General features: G+C 42.6%; 1 protein-coding gene across 2 annotated transcripts in view; it reads right to left on the bottom strand.

The window, feature by feature from the left end:
• CFI (complement factor I) overlaps positions 1-16,833 on the bottom strand; it is a 224,335-nt gene that overhangs the window by 32,385 nt on the left and 175,117 nt on the right. For both annotated transcript variants that reach the window (XM_069241061.1, XM_069241054.1), the window contains 2 exons: positions 5,111-5,134; positions 2,576-2,611 (listed from right to left, as the gene is read on the bottom strand). In XM_069241061.1, coding sequence (XP_069097162.1) covers positions 2,576-2,611; positions 5,111-5,134 — 60 coding nt within the window. The remainder of the gene's footprint in view (positions 1-2,575; positions 2,612-5,110; positions 5,135-16,833) is intronic.

Here is a 16,833-nt window from a genome sequence, read left to right as displayed (position 1 = left end):
TTGTGTAAGGTCAGAAAAAGGTCACCCAGTCACTCCAATCAGTACTTAGCTGTATTTATTGAGAAGTGGATCCCCTGCTTTGGTCCTCAACACGAGTTACGCAGATTATTTCCCATAATGTCTGCCCCACCAGAGTTACTGAAACTGTGGATACCAGTACTTGGAGGCGACCACAGCAGGTACAGAGCGACTACATATGGAATGCCCAGGTGCCTCTGCAAAATGAGGACTTAGCCAGGCAATTCATAATTCAAATCTGAATCCCTTAATAATTCCTCATTTTCTTTTTTAGTTTCACCCAGAGAAAGCAGCCAAAATCTCCAGAGGAAAATAAACAGATCCAGTGTTTGCCAGGGATTTCATGATTCCGAGGGGGACCACTCGCAATGAAGGGAAGGCCTAACTCAGTGTTTCCCTAACTCTTAAGCACCATGTATGAGTTTTAGTCTTTTTTCAGAATCATGTTTCTTTGCTGCCTTCACTTTTATATTAGCAAAAACAACACATGATGGATGGAATGCAGAACAAATCAAATATTCACCCCCCAGTCACAGATCTGGGTTTAATCCATCAGTTTGTTTTTGCTTGCCATACCATTCCAGTTTGGAATCAGCTATATGCAAATCAGTTTTGACCCTGCTCCCCATGGGAACAGTCCAGCCTGAACTGCCAGGCCAGGTCTTCCCTGGACTACAAACAAGCATCCTAGGATCGGTTTCGGGTATCACCCCCTCATAAGCCAGGCTAGATTGAATCTGGTGGTATAGCCAGTACGGGACCCACGTCCGGCATACCCTTCTCACTTAGGGCGACTAATGCAAAAAGATCAGAGGACGGATGGAATGTGGAACAAATCAAACATTCACCCCCAGCCACAGATCTGGGTTTAATCCATCAGTTTTTTTGCTCGCCATGCCATTCAGTTTGGCCTCAGCTACCCATGCATCCCCGTCAAGGTGCCCCTGAAAGGCCTCCATAACCTACCCTGGAGGACGCAATCCTCAATCTGGCTCAACCAATTGTATCATGGGAGGGCCTCCCTCCAGAGTAGCCAAGTGAGCATCCTGCTGGACTTGTCCCCCTCCTGGTGCAGCATATACGCATCTAAGCTATCCCATTTGTGTGCTATACTCCTGTGTGCATAGCTCCTCCCTTTGGGTCTCAGGATCAGTGAAGTCTAACCTCTGCAAATCCACCACCTTACCCTTCTCTGCGCATAACTCACACAGCAACTGCCTGCTCATCCCATACGTCAACCCCAAGCACTACCCTTGGATCACAGCCTTCATGGCATGCAAGTCAACCGCACGGGTACTGGTGGAACCCCAATTAGACTGCAAATAGTTTGACACAGACTGTCATAATATATCTCTGCCCAACGCGTCAGCCAAGACATCCACCAGAAAGCACCAATTCCGAGTTTGTATACCATCTCCCCAGTCCATATCCCCAAGTACAGGCATATGATCCAACAAAAAATGGGCCAAGTGATGCTCCCTTGGAACTCCCTCCATCAGGAACCCAGCCACAAGTATCCTATCCTGCTGACTGTAGGTATGTTGGGTAAGTGAATGACAGGTAAATACTCTCTCGACTTTGCTACAAACCCTCCATGTGTCCAGGAATCATAAATTTGGCATGACAACTTAATGATTCAGTCATACGTGACTTTGTATCAGCCCTTGGAGGACACCTATCCTGCTTCCCATCTAGGAAACTATTGAAGTCTCCCAACCATATAAAAGGGCTATCCACCTCAGAACCCATCAAGTCCTGCAGCCTAACGTAAACTCGAGGATCATCCATATTGGGTGCATAAATATTGAGTACTGTAAGGGCCCTCCCATCAAGCCTACCCTGAAGTTAAACATACTTCCCCTACACATCAGCCTCCACATAACTGGGCACAAAAGGAATACCCAGGGCCACCCATATCACAACCACCCTGGCATAAGAAAAAGAAGAGTGAAACAATTGGCCATTCCACATCTAAGTCACCTTGTCTAAAATGGATGCAGTGTAGAAGAAGCACAAAAAGGAAAAACAAGGGATTGAACAACAAAACACAATGGGGGTACAGAAGCAACAGTCATCTAAAGAGGTGGCCTGAGTATCTCAACAGCTTTTCTTTAAGAAAAGTTAAAATGAGTGAGTCAGAAGAATGAGTGTCTTTAAGTACCTTGGGTAATTGTTGAGACCTTGCATGTGACATTGCTAAATGTAACATATACAAATGAGATACAATTAATAATTTATGGTTTGAACACCGGGGAGTTTGGAGACTGGTGTTTATCAATAAAGGGAGGAACTGTTTTAGATTTGTGAGGTGCTGTTATCAATCAACTATGTTGGTATACAGCAAATTTTTCACGACCGTCTACATAAGAATATGCACCCAGATGCACCCAGCAAATTGATGCCAATTGAAGCGCTGCCTATGCTTGGTGAATGAAGAATATGTATGCATGACCAAGAAAGAAATATGCAAAAATGTATATTAAAAAAAAACAATCTAATAAATGTAGCTATGTCAGTTTTCCACAAAGCACCCTGCACTAAGTAGTAGTTTACTCACCATCATCCATGTTCAACCTTGCTGGTGTTCCATTATCTGCAAAAGATAAAAAGTGTTGTAATGAAATGAACAATAAATGTAATACTTTATGAATATACGCCTAACGCTAGAATATTTTTCCACTTTATTACACCTCTCGCCTCTGCCCATAGCACACACCACACATACCTCGTGCTAGATCCACTTGCAAAAGGGTATATATTTGGGGTCACTCTGTTGGGTGTTTAGACATTGGTTTGTATCAGTGCCCACCAATCACCTGAGGCCCTATGCCACCAGTTTTTTATTGCTTCTATTGAGTAATGCAAATACCCACGTAAAGTATGTGTCCTAATTTTTTATTATGATAGTATGATTTGATTTTTATAGCATACATCATTGAATGCAGTATAGTGTTTTGTTTAGGACTAGTGCTGTTTGACATGTATATATTTATACAGGACTATAGGAATCACCATGTATGTCGTTAATTGCATACTGGATGAAGGCGCACTGCTTGAAGAAAAAAGTGTCAAAACTTAAGTCGGTAAACAGCCTTCACTTTGCTCTTTATCCTGATGGCTTTCGGATTTAGGCCCACCCCTGTCCCTGTTCCTGTGCTAGGAATTTAGATTTCCATATTGAGACACTCACCTTTTCCAACCAATTAAATCGAGTTGAAGCTATTTACTTTTTCATGCTCAGAATGCTGAAAAAGTTCTTGCTATTTCTTCCTCTTGAGGCATTTAGGACAGTTGTCTATGTACTGACTCTCTATTTAGGAATTTCTGCCTACCTTGCCCACCGCCTGCAATCTATTCAAAATGCTTCGGCCACCTCGTCTTCAGTCTTTTCCCTGATTCTTCCCTTTCCTCTCATATTAAGGGATTATACTGGTGTCTTTCCCGTACATGTCTAGTATTCAGAAAGTTTGGTCTGGATCAGCCATAACCAACACTGGTCCCATATATCATAAATGCAATTTTCTCCCTCTCGTCCCCTCCATTCAGCGTTCAAACATCTTCTGGTAACCCCTTGTTTCAATCGCAATTGCACCAGCAGCTGTTCACTCTCATTCCTTGTAGCAAAGCTGGGGAACTCTTTGGCTACAACCACAAGGGCTATCTCTTGCCATGCTCTATTTAAATGAAAATGCAAAACCTGTCTCTTTTCACAGGCTTGATTCTACTTGCATGGCATCTCCTTCAACGTCACTACCAGATTTCAGGTAACAGTCACGCTTTACAAATTGTATAACATGACATGACATAACATTGTTCATATTCTCTATTGCCAATTTAACAGTGACATTTGCTGTTATTATTTTGCATATGTTTTGTATCATTCTAGTAAATTCCTCTAACAGTACTTGTCCAGATAGTACTAGTTCAGATGTCTTCGATGCAGGTTATCTCCCAGGAAAGGTAAGGGGAACTCAGAAAAATATGGTTGTTATTTTTGGGAAGGCCTATCTGTTCCTTATGATCAATCTATGTCAGGTTAGTTGGTAGAGCTTGTCGTCTGCTTTTCCCACTCTGGATGGTACGTTGGAACATCCTCACGCGGGCATACAGAATTCTACTGGGTGTCACCAAAATTTGCTCGGCAACACAACTCCAGTAATAATACAAATATTGTTCTTCTCAATGGAATGAATTTCCATTGCAATCGCATTTACATGCTCTTGGATTCTTTTAAAATTATGACCAGCGCTCCCAACGCAGAGAAGCGAGCAAGTGCCAGTAAGAACATACATATTGATTTAGGTTTGACATAGTTTATGGTGTTCAGGCAGGCCCTTCAAGAGGCATTTTAAATAAATGTTAGCACAGCCTCTTCAGTGTAGTGGTTTGTTGGTCTACTCTTGTGTTGCAGAAGGTTTTGAGGTAAGTCCTAAATGTGACACAGGGTTCAGGCTGTTCCAGAGTCTAAACCGTGTACCTCTGCGGCCAATCTTTCTGTTGCCTGGAGGTGTATGTAATCTAAGTGAGAAGTCAGTTGGAGAGTTAGAGAAAGGCGTTTTACCAAGTATAGGGACAATACAAGCCAAGACAGCCCTAGTATGCAAAACGACATTTTTTAAACATTATTTAGGATCTGATGTGCAGCAAGAAAGGGTTCTCAAGGCCTGGAAGAAGTATCTTTTTTCAAAGTATTGTTACTACTAGCTGGTTGCAAGTGCATCTTTTTTTCTGTGAACAGAGGATCTTGTTTTGACGGAACCTGTAGTCATTACTCCTTTCTGCTGGTATCTATAGGGTGTCCTCGCCTGATTTTTGGGCAGGCAAGCTTCTGTTTCAGTTTGTTTTTAAGACTTTTTTCCCTGTTGGTTTTGGTGAATATCAAGCAGGGTTAGGGTTGGTGAGGCGGTAGCCATTGGCTCCTAGTTTGCGACTGGGGTGTGCAGGCCTTCCTTGAGAGAGTGGAACATTGTATTTCCTAAAACAGCGTCTAAGGAGGTTGTTGAGGTGATAAAGGCCATTCAGAATTTCGAAAAACATTTTGGAGTTTCATAATTTCACAAAAGTATTGCGTTAAGTTTATGTAATCACTTACCTTTGCTTTTTACCTCTTCTGGATCTGTGAAGAGAAAGAAGGAAATCATGTTTGCAAGGTAAACATAAGCTTCTTTTGAAAAGCATAAAGGAGCTGAAATTATTCTTAAGCCACGTTGTTTTGCTCAGCAATGCAAATTGAAAACGTCTGTTCTGAAGCATGAGACAATTTCAGCTGGTAAACTGATGGACAACGAATCAAACACCACTTTAAATTGTAAGTATGAGCTCTCGAGCTAGACAATAAGAAATTGCACAGAGCAACTTCGCACTGGTGCCATGCAAAAGCACTGACAATTTAGCACTGACAGTTGCCTCAGTTACCAGTGGCAAACATGGCCCATGCAAAATGACATTTAAAACGACCAGTGCAAAAACTAAATGTTATACCATTCGGTCAGTGATAATGTCAGCTCCCGCCTGGTGCAATATTGCTTATCACCAGTTGTTGCAAATGACCATCATTTGCTTAGTACCACCACAGACATATATCGGGACTGCTTTTGCTGGTTGTAGAGCTCTGTATACACCTTAGCCCTGTTAACCAGCTGTAAAGTGCGCTTCCTTTCAACATGATGAAATTGGCAGACTCCTGATTGGCATATTTAACTTACCTATAAATCCCCAGCATATGGTACCACAATGTACCCAGGACCTATAAGTTAAATGTCACAAGTGGATTCCAGCACACACTGTGCAATGCACATTAGTTGCAAAAGAAACATGGCTGCAGGCATGCCCCCAGTAGCCTGGTTGTGCAGGTTTAAACTGCAAATACGACCTATCAAAATATCCCCTTTTGACAGGCTTAAACTCTTGTTTTAAATATTATTAAGCCCCCCCGCTAAGCTGGCCTCAATGCCCATAAGGCAGGGTGAATGGTATTTAAAATTAGGGCATGTAAAGGTTTAATGTTAAATATGTCCTTACTAAGGGTGTGCCGGAAGCTCTGCTCCGCTGCCGGAGCTAACGGAGTTTTTGGAACTTCGCACTCCGCTTGGAGTGCTGAGTTATCCAAAAACTTAGCTAGCTCCGCCACTGGAGCGGAGCTCACCCAGTGCGCGCTGCAGCCCACTATGGGCTGCAGCGCGCAATGGAGCAGAGACCAGAGGGAGGCAGCTGCTGAAAAAGAATCGCCTTTCACTGACTACGGCCCTCCTGAACGCACCCGATCTCGGAAGCGCTAAGCTTAGCGCTTCCGAGATTGGGTGCATCCAGGGGGGCTCCGTGGGTCACAGAACTCCACCTCTGCGGAATTCTACAGAGGTTTTTTTTCAACTCTGTGGAACTGCGTGGAGTCGGACCCTGTTAACTCCGCCCATGGCCTAGTCCTTATAACTATATTCTCTAGGAGTCTTAGCAGGCTCATAAGAAAGCATACTACATTTAATGTTTGTATCTCTGCTTATGAAACAAGCTCCAGAATTGAAAGCACAGGCCTTTGGTGTGGTGCAGTGTTCTATTATTCTGGCAAGCTGACCATCTGGGCTTTGCCCAGGAACTTAATTAACCTGGTAGAGGAAATCCAAATTCCTGAAATGTTTTGAACTACTAAGGCAGAAAGCTTCAATCAGACTATCTGTTTGACATTGAGGGCTGTTTTGGCAAAAACCCTGAATTCTTCCAGATCTGAGCTTTCCTGCCTTTGTTGGTGGCTTCCCAGAGACCTTGTCCTATGGCGTCCTGTCGCTGATGAGCCCATCTTTGGCCACAGCATGCTGCCCTAGGGCCGGCTTTAGATAGTGGCAGATGAGTTACTCTGTCACAACAGTGATGGATATCCCGCCCGCCAAAATCCAAATCCTTTAGGATATAATGAGATTTAGATTTAGGGGGATGGGGTATCAGTCACTATTGTGATGAAGTAATCGTCTGTCACTATCTAAATTAAGCCCTTAATCTGCTAACGATTTTCTGCTCCATAAACTTTTGTTAGAGTGAAGGTAACTTTTTTGACCAATATGAACCTGAGCCTTGTATCTGACCAATTCCCCGTTTGGATTAAAATTTACCCTTGTACCAGTCCAGTGCAACCAGATGACTAAGGTTGACGCTTAATGCTTTTTTGCACAATTTTTTAATTTAAATACAAAAAAAATCATATTTCTGGTTCAAAATATTGGATTTTTGTTGTTTTGATACCCTTTTATTTATTAAAATTTACTCTATATCTTAATTGGTTTGGGATTTTTATTGCATTGTGCTTTCACTTTATTTCTGTTTGACAACTGCATAAATGATTTATACATTGCCTCAAAGTTAAGCCCATTTGCTCTGTGCCATAACTAGCAAGGGGTTGAGCTAAAGTTGATTTACTGACCTTGGGGGTACCCGCTGACAAGGACTGTGTTGAACATTTGAGGTGGGTACACACCACACTCAACTAATATCCCAAATTCTTACATCATTATAATGTACGCAATCTGGCACCTGGCATATTTAACAGTGGGCCTCAGACTGTTGGAAGCATTTAGCTTGAAGACCAGTTATTTAATAGTTGCTTTAAGCCAATTGCAAATTAGATTTCCTTGGCCATCAGACATAGGTTTAAAGTCTTTATTGTTGGAATAGTTGGTGCCTCCAAGAAGTTCCCTATTAAAAACCAACATCCTGTTGGAAGCTCAGTAAAAAGGGGAAAACATTTTGCGGTGTGTGCAAGACCAGAATTACATTGGGCCATGCTTCCATAGAGGACAGGGCTTGGGGAGGCCTGGCCAGGTGATCCTTGAGAATGAACACCCAATAAGGTGCATTTCAGTCATGAGGCAATACGGGAGAAGATCTCAGCATGCACTGGAGCCTGAGACTCATCTAACCAGCTTGCTGGGGGTTAAGGGTGTAAGCAGGGGCTGGCCGTGTCCCAAATATGTGTATGATATTAGGATATGGTCCATAGACAAACAGCAGCCAACTAGGCAAAAAGAGGGGTAAGAAACATAAAAGTGGCACTTGAGTGAGGTAAGCCCTTTTGAGTCTTGGAGTTTTATCAGGGCTGACTCCCAAGAACAAGTACACCAAGAGAAGGGCAGAGCAGATGTACACCACTCGGTACAGAGGGATGAAAGGTTGTCAGTAGAGTGACATCTCATGAATCAGCAATGTAGCCTTGGTTTGTTTGCTCTGGACCTCCACCCTCTAGGGTGGAATGTTAGTTTGTGGTGCAAACCTGTACAGGAGCAGGCACACTTTCTAGTTTGCAGTGTAGATGGAAACATGTAGTCACAGGTCCCCCTCATGTACCCTTCGTAGATGGAAGAAAAGTTCCAGCTCATATCATGACTCAGTGTTATCTAAAAAACACAAAAGAGGCTTGACTCATTCTTGCTTTATTTTGTCACACACACTGAGGTATGTTACTTTGGTCTCTGTTGCCTGACATAGAACTGGGACAATAACTGCCTTCTGTAGTGATAACCTGGAGTATTGGCCACTCTTCCTCCATCCCCGTGGTAGCAAAATATCAACATTGAGGCAATACAGACATGTAGGCATGGGTGGTATCTATCATTTGCAGTAGAGAACGGTCTGTGGAAGGGTTATCTAAGGTAGAAGCCAATTCAGTACTAATGCCTCAGATTTCTGTGCACTAGGCAGTGGTGACTGCCCACAGAGGGCACCAGAGCATCGACCCACTGCCTTTGATGTGCCACTAATGCTTAGCATATTACAGCTTTTACATGAAAACAAACGGTCTCAGGTATCATTTTTTTGCATTTAAAGACTGTGATATTACCTTGCCAGGAGAAAAGGGTTCCATTTACTGTATAGTGCATGTGTCAGGCAGGGCTACTACATCCAGGCATTACACAGATACGATCCATATCTGACAGGTTGCGACGGCATCAGGCAATGCAGCATGTCAGATAATGCAGCCTCAGCGCTTTTCAATCACACTCTCTCCTGCCTTGTCAGAAGCTGGAATAGAGAACAAGCACTGGCAAAGCCAATTGGCCTTCGGCAATCCCAGGTATTGGCATTGGCGCTGTCAATGCCAATGTCTTTTAGCGATGTTTAGCCATAGTCGCTCGAACAGTTAACCTTTGGACTTTGTTTCAAGCTGATCAAAAACTGGGAGGACATGAAACAGTAAGTGCTTAAGTGACTTAAAAATGGATGCTAGAAAGATTGATAGATAGATAGGAGCATGGACGAATATCACAGGGTTCAACACTCATCTGAAGTGACACATTCATTCAGTGGTTAATAAATCCAATGCTGCTCCCTCTTAATAAAAGCACTCTGGAAAAAAATCCTCTGTACTTTTTTGAGCAGTTTTATATAGCTTGAATTCAACCCTGAAGGCATTGAAGCACTTCACATTAGCAGCAGTTACATTACACCTGGACACATTAATTGTCTGTAGGCATTGGGGAGATTAAGTCATTTGCACAGAATCACATGATGTTGAGCCAACACCAAGACTCAAACCTGGTTCTCCTGTTTCAAAGTCGGCAGCTCTGACCATTACACCACAATCTCTCAAAATCACAGGCTGCATCCTATAAAAATTAATACTTATCCAGAGACAAACCTGCAATATACTTGCATTACAGTGCTGTGACAGTGCTGTGCAGCTGTAGCACTGGCAGAAAAAGGTGTGTGCTTTGTGTACAAAACAATGCAATGCATTAAAAATAACTTAGGAATTTTATGTGACCTTTGAGGCAAACAAGAGGTGTTGTTTAACACTCTTCCTTGCTATGCTACCCTTTTTACCAATGCCCTGTCACTGGACAGACAGGGTTCTGCCAGTTTCTTACATTGGATGGTGTGGAAGTCACAGTCTGGCTGCTTCTTGAAGCTCTCTTTAAGTTTCAGGGCTCACTGCTTGCTGTTGAGGATGGAGATAGAGGCCCAATTGATCATCCAAATGAGACCCACTGTCACCGCTGACCATCTGTTGCCATGAGAGGAGTGAGAGTGGGATAATAGAGTCAGCCAAGAAAACTTTCCCTTCTCAGCACACAGGCATGTGCAGCATCTGTTTGGAAAGCTCCAGACTCATCCGTTTGGGACCCCTAATATCATTAACTGTAAAGAACTGAAAGTTTAAGTGGAGTTGTTGGTAATTTTGGCTTGTTTTTACAATGCAAATCTCTCAGTAACAGGTGCACCCCGGGTCAAGTTAAGTGAATGGTCAGCTGAAGACACATGCAGCACACGCGAACATAAAGGCCAGGAAACATGCTGATACAAACCATTAAAAAAACTGAAGCAATGCTGATACGACAAACATTCCAATCAGAAACAAAAACAAGACAAGCACCAGCTTGTTATAGAAGCAAGGGAAGTAGAACCAAAGTACGATGTGTGTGTCTAATCTAAACAAGGGGTCGGGGAACAAGTGAAACCGGGAAAGCATTGACAATAGGAAGCATAGAGGATGAGGGAAGAACAGAAAACAGACCTCAGTCTTTGAATGTACACCAAATGTGACAAGATGAGAACAAGATTTACAGCCCTGTTTACAGCACAGCCTCGTAAACCATGAGTGCTTGTCTCAAGTGCTCAAGATTAAAGAAAAAACGTTGTCCGTGAACAGATGTTAAAATGGTGACCAGTGTATTTATATAGCACTTAGTCCCTGCTCTCAGGAAGGGCTGAACACAGGAACAGGCATGACAAATGCAAAAATGGACAAATGGGGAGAAAGAAAAGGAGAGCGACAATGGAAACAGCATATGGGAAGCTTAAGGGTAGGCTGAAACCCGCAAAGTATATGCAACAGGTCTTCAAGGGACAGCCCAAGTGCTGTCTAGCTGAGACCTAAAAAAGGTCTTCATCAGTACCTTCAACCCAGCTTCTGATTGGGTGGAAGCTCAATGACCTTCTTCTAGTATGCAGCAGACAGACATGGGAGTCAGAAATCATGGACCTGCCCTGCAGACAAAGAGCATGGACGCTCATGTTGGTGGCTACGCTAGGTAAGTTTATGTGTTTAGAATCCTGAGCATGTATTTGTGTGTTTGCTGGAGTGTGCATGTGTATGCCCGTGTGACTGTTTTGTGTGCCTGCAACTGTGTGTGTGTTTGGCTGTATTAATAAGCATGTATTTAAGTGTATGTGTGTGCGCGATTTGAAAACCTGTGAAGTTATTTGACTTTGAGAGTGCTGTTGGACTTTGAGGGGTCCACCACTTCCAAAATCCACCAGCCACCACTGGCACTAGGCAATTTGTTTTTTGGCTTTAGTAGGAAAATCTATCATCAAGCTTGCAAGAAATTCTTGAAAAGTTGGGTAGTGATGAGTCAGCTGTTTTATCAGGTAAGACAGAAGAAATATTTTTCTTTAGAAAATGGTTGGGGTTAATGCTCAACTGGTAGAAGAATGGCTGGGAGCAATCTGGAAGGCTGGGGTAGATAAAAGGAAAAGATATTGAACAGATAGAGTTCACGATGGCTACATTATTGAGAAGATTATTGGCATGTTGAAAGGGCATCTGCTTCTTAAGAGATGAGCCTATATTATTTAAAGTAGACTCTGACTCAATGTTTACTGGAACCTCAATGTTTTCAAAATTACAGACAAATAGGGGATGGCTGATTTGGCATTAGACAATACCCAGTTCCATGGTGCAGTACTTGTACTCAAACTACACAGGTCCAAAAAGCATCAGACAGGTGAATCAGTGGTAGTTACGTTATGAGAATGTTGTGGATTTAATATTGTCCTGGGAAAATGTCATAGCCAAACTATGTTATATGCTATGCTGTAGTATTTGTAGAGTGGGTAGCTGCCCACCATTACGGCTTCCCTGCGCTAGGCCTATAGAATACACAACTGCAGAAGCCAGCACCCCAAGAAGGGGGAGAGAAGCTGATGGAGAATCACATTTCTTGAGAGATTTCCTCCAAACTAGATGATTCTGGAGGTTTCTGATGGAGAGAGGAAGTGCATTCCAGAGAGAGAGGCCAGGTCACAGAAGGAACTGTCCCCCGCTCTGACTCTCCTGCCTCGAGGAACAATGGCCAGGTTAAGGTTTGTGGAATAATGCAGGGAGCATGTGGGATGATACAATTGGATTGGGCCCCCTGGGAATAAAAAATCTTGTAGGTGATGCAGAGAGTCTTAAAGTAGATATGCTTATTCACAGGGATCCGGTGTAATCTGTGCAGATGGTCAGAGGCAGAACAAAACTTCAGAAGAGAGAAGAGCAGCCTAGCAGTAGCATTTTGAGCAAGCTGTAGTCTCTGATTTATTGGCTCCTAGGTTTAGAATGTTACAGTAGTCCAATCGGGATAAGATGACCGTCTGAATGATGGTTTGACCGGTGCAGGGGTCAAAAAGGCCTAAGATCATTTTAAGCCATCTCAAGAGTCCAAAGCAGGTGCCAACAACCGATTTAGCTTGGACTTCGAAGGTGAGGGTATTATCCAATACAAACTTCTAGGTTTTTGATGGAGGACTTAGGTTTGGGTGAAGCCTAAGGGAAGAACTCCACCAGTGGTTGTCCCAGGAAGGAGCTTGTTTGTTTTCGCAGAATAATCTCGGTCTTGTTAGCATTGAAGCGTAGACAGCTGTCATCCACTCTGCCACCCTAAGCATACCTTTTTTAAAGTTGGACCTGTCTTGCGATTGGTTGTCCGATAATGAAAGTACAAGCTGAGTATCATTTGCACGATACCAGCGTAAGCCCTGAGGATTCCACAACCTGGCCTAAAGGCTGGATTTATAAGTTGAACAATGTAGAGCTTAATCATGAGCCGTGAGGGATGCCATACTGTAGTGCATGGGGTTGAGAGTTATACGGCGGAGAAATTACTTGAAAGGAGCTCTCAGAAAGAAAAGAAGCAAACCAAGAGAAAGTGATGCCTCCTATGTCAATGTCCCACAAACCTGTGTGTAATATTTGATGAGACATCGTATCAGACCTGCACAGACCTATATTGCAACTTAGACTCAGACTGACCTCTTGTGTTCTATATAATGAGTATATGTCACATCTGATTTTCTTGGTTGGGTCTTTTAATTCACAGCTGGCTTGCCTAATGGACAAAACCAACACTGGAGGTGTTTATCTACCTATTGTGCACATGTGGCACCTTCATCCCCAAATTAGAACAGAAGGTAACAAATCCTAAAAAACAAACCACGTCAAAACATTATTTAATATATCAGCCACCTAGTCTTACAAACCTTTTCAAAGTCTTGGTATTTCTGCGAAGGCTAGGGGTTAGATCTCATGTCGAGTCTAGTCTGGCTATCTCAGTCCTGAATTACAGTTAGAGATGAGTTTGAGATGATACAAACCCTTTGAGAGTCATTTGGATCAAGGTCATATGGTTACTCAGCAGTAATCTTTCCAAATGGACAGCAAGGATCTGATGCCTCGCCATAGGACCCTGAGGAAAGGGCAACATAGCCATAGAATCTTCTTGATCCCAGGTCATGATTTCTTCTTGTTTGAAATCATTTGTTGTCAGATGGCAGGCCACATCGATCCCTGGAAGAAGGATATAATTCTTTCAACTGTCTCCTAGGGCCAGATTTAAAAGGCCCTAGTGCCTCTAAGCACCACACTAGTGTACTTTTTTTTACACTAGTGTGGCGTTAAGGAGGCTATTCTTCTTCGCCATATTTACAAATTATCTCAATACTGGCATTGCGTTACTTTGTAACCCCTTGCGCCACATTATACCTGCACCAGGTATAATGTATGCAAGGGGGGCATTCCCACGCAGGGAGGCCACAAAAAAATGGCGCATTCAAATCAACAGGATTTCACTGCAACAATTTTTCCATCATTTTTAACGCCTGCTCGAGGCAGGCATTAAAGTAACGGGCCCATAGTAGCCTACGGGGCTACATAGTGCTTTGCTGCACTAGCGCCATAATTCATGGCGCTAATCCAGCAAAACACCACAACAGCATATTATGAAGCTATTGTGTAAACGAGCACCATGGTGCACCGTATTGTAAATTCAGCGTTATCATGGTGTTGTTAGGTGGGGCAGGGGCGGCATAAGGAAAGTGGTGCATCAGGACCGATGCACCACTTTCTTGTAGATCTGGTCCTTAGTGGTAATCAGTGTCCCCTGCATGTCAGATACCACCCACATAAGGAAGTCAAAAATTGTCCCTGAGATGCCTGTTTTTGACTAACTCTTGACCGCCCATGTTGACATCAGATACTCTAGCTCGGAGACTGGTATGGGCACGGTCGTCTTTACAAAGTGGCCTAATTGTGAGGATAGCCAGAGTTCAGGCATGATTATGTGAGACTGTCAGCAAATGCCATGCCAATGCTTAGTTCGAAGGGAGCACATTGAATGGTTGGATGAGGGGTATTGTGGTATTCACTCAAGAATGAGTTCATGGTAGATTCAAGGTTGAATCCTTCAGTATGAGTTTATATGAAGCTCTCATTTTTATAATTGGCCCGAGGCCACCAGAGTGTGAACCAAAGGTAATTGATCCTATTGAGAAGGGAGGTAATCTGCCAGCTCTGTTTGAGATCATAGACCATTGTTAGCTCGTAGCTGGGGAGACTACTTCACTTCAAATTATGAACACGCTTTCTATTCTTGGCTTTTGTATGGCAGCCTGTTGCATTCTGGGCATTGCAGCTGTGGTTTGCTTCGACTGAACTAAAGTAATTCATCTAATTGCAATTATTTGTAGGTAAAAAGTTCAGGACTGGAAATACTGTTCATCCGAATATGGAGTAAGGTGTTTACAATAGTCTTAGATTCTTCAGCAACTCATTGTTAGCCAGAATCTTTCCTATCGGCCGAATGACTTCTTCAGCAGATGTGGCTGGCTTCTAATACTGTATACTTGCAATATTCACTGATAACTATTAGGAGGTTTCTCCTATCAGGAAACATAGTAGTGTCTCAAACCCACTGGTGAGATTGACAGTGGTGATAGAAGCGGAGTATCATGTGGGCCAGCTGCTAGGCACACAAGGCATTCTTTTATCATTTTTCCTACCATGTTCTCCAGTTGGGGAAAACAGACTTTACTTCTTAGACTAGCTTTGTTCTTTACTGCTCTCTAGTGACTGGCATGGACCTACGGAAGAATATGAGATGTAAGAGGTGATAGATTTGCAAGGTGGCTACCTCTGAGGGCTAATCCTTCATTGTGCCAATTCTTTTCTAATCTGGTAAAATATTTTAGAGACTGGCGAGCTTTTGTGAAGCACTGTGCTTGGTTTGGTATCACAGCTTTCCAATATAATTGAAAGGTTGCTTGAATTGTTATTTTCGCTTATCAACTGAGCTTTAATTTAGAAAAAGAAGTCTAAAAAATTAGAAATGATCCTAAATGGAGCACCACACAAAAACGTGAAATGTTCCCTTCCCTCAACGGTATTCACTGTAATGCCATTATACCAGGAAGTGTGGTCACCCATGCATATTCTGGAAGAAACACAAAATACAAGATAGATCCACTTGTGACACAACAAATTGTGTCTACCTGCTAAAATGCCCTTACAGAAAGTTATACTAGGAAAAGGTGAAATAAATACACCAACATTCACTTACAAGTACTCAGAAGCAGCATCAGATTCAAAATCAAAAAGTCTCCAGTAGCCAAACATTTTAATGAGATCAGCCACATATCAGCCAAATTAAAATATCAAGTGCTACAATAATTCGGATCTGACCAGACCAGAATAAAAATATACATTTATTAACGAGAGCGATGCAAATTATAAGACTCCTTAGTAGCCAGCAATGTAAAGAAATCAATCACAGATGTGTTATTTTTCTTTAACAATCATCATGTGTGATTGATTTTATTTTCAAGTTCTGTTTCAGTCACAGCCACACAGACGGTGAGCAATTTGACATATTTGATTCATTAGCTAGCTCTTCATCCAAAGAATCCATTGGCAGCTCCCTTCTTTTAACATAGTTTACTGCATTGGTTTGTTGCACACTTTTGAAAACAGTTGCTTCATGTATAAGGTCCTTGCACCACAAACTTCTACTTGTCCTTTGACCCTTTCTACACTACTCTGCTAGTCCGCTCGGAACCGCTTAGCACGTAGCACTGTTCCTATATCTATAAAAAACACAAGAGTACGCCTTGTTGAAATACTGTATAAAGCCCGTCAGAACAACTGAGCTGTTTCTTATCATGTTTCTAATAGATTGTTTTTTAGAGAACTCATATTTCTTCAAACATTTTACCTAATTCTGCCCCTAGACCGGGTTGTTCAGTATACCTGAGTGATAAAATGCAAACCTTGCTTAATTCTTGTCCCTCACAAGAGTTTACAGAGTTTGACCTTCTAGTGGATTGTTTTCATTTCTTGTTCAGTTTCAGATGCATATTGCTAAAAGTCTTGATGAATAAACCCAGTGCTTAATTTGAGCCTGTGGTTTCCAGTGCAGGCGCACTTATTTTTCTGCCTCAAGCATTTACTGCAAGCAAAAGACACATATGGGAAAGGGGGAGGAAGGGAAAAGCAAAAAAGCGTCACAAAGGGAGAAAGCAGAAAGCTGCAAGAGTGAACTGAAGGGACAGGGAGTGGATGTAAATGTTATGTTATGTTATATGAACTTATAAAGCGCCAAACTACCCGGAGGCCTTGCAGCACTAAAGAACAACAACAGGAACCAGGGACGGGAAACTAGAGTTTAAAAAGCCAGGTTTTGAGCTTTCTGAAAGTTCATTTCATAACTAATTAATCAAATATTTAGAGGGAGGGAATTCCATAGTTTGGCTCCCAGATATTATATTGTAGCCCCCCCCCCCCATCTGACTTTTTTG

The sequence above is a fragment of the Pleurodeles waltl genome, chromosome 1_2 (assembly GCF_031143425.1).
Source record: "Pleurodeles waltl isolate 20211129_DDA chromosome 1_2, aPleWal1.hap1.20221129, whole genome shotgun sequence".
NCBI lineage: Eukaryota > Metazoa > Chordata > Amphibia > Caudata > Salamandridae > Pleurodeles > Pleurodeles waltl.
This window is presented reverse-complemented; position numbering and strand designations above follow the sequence as displayed.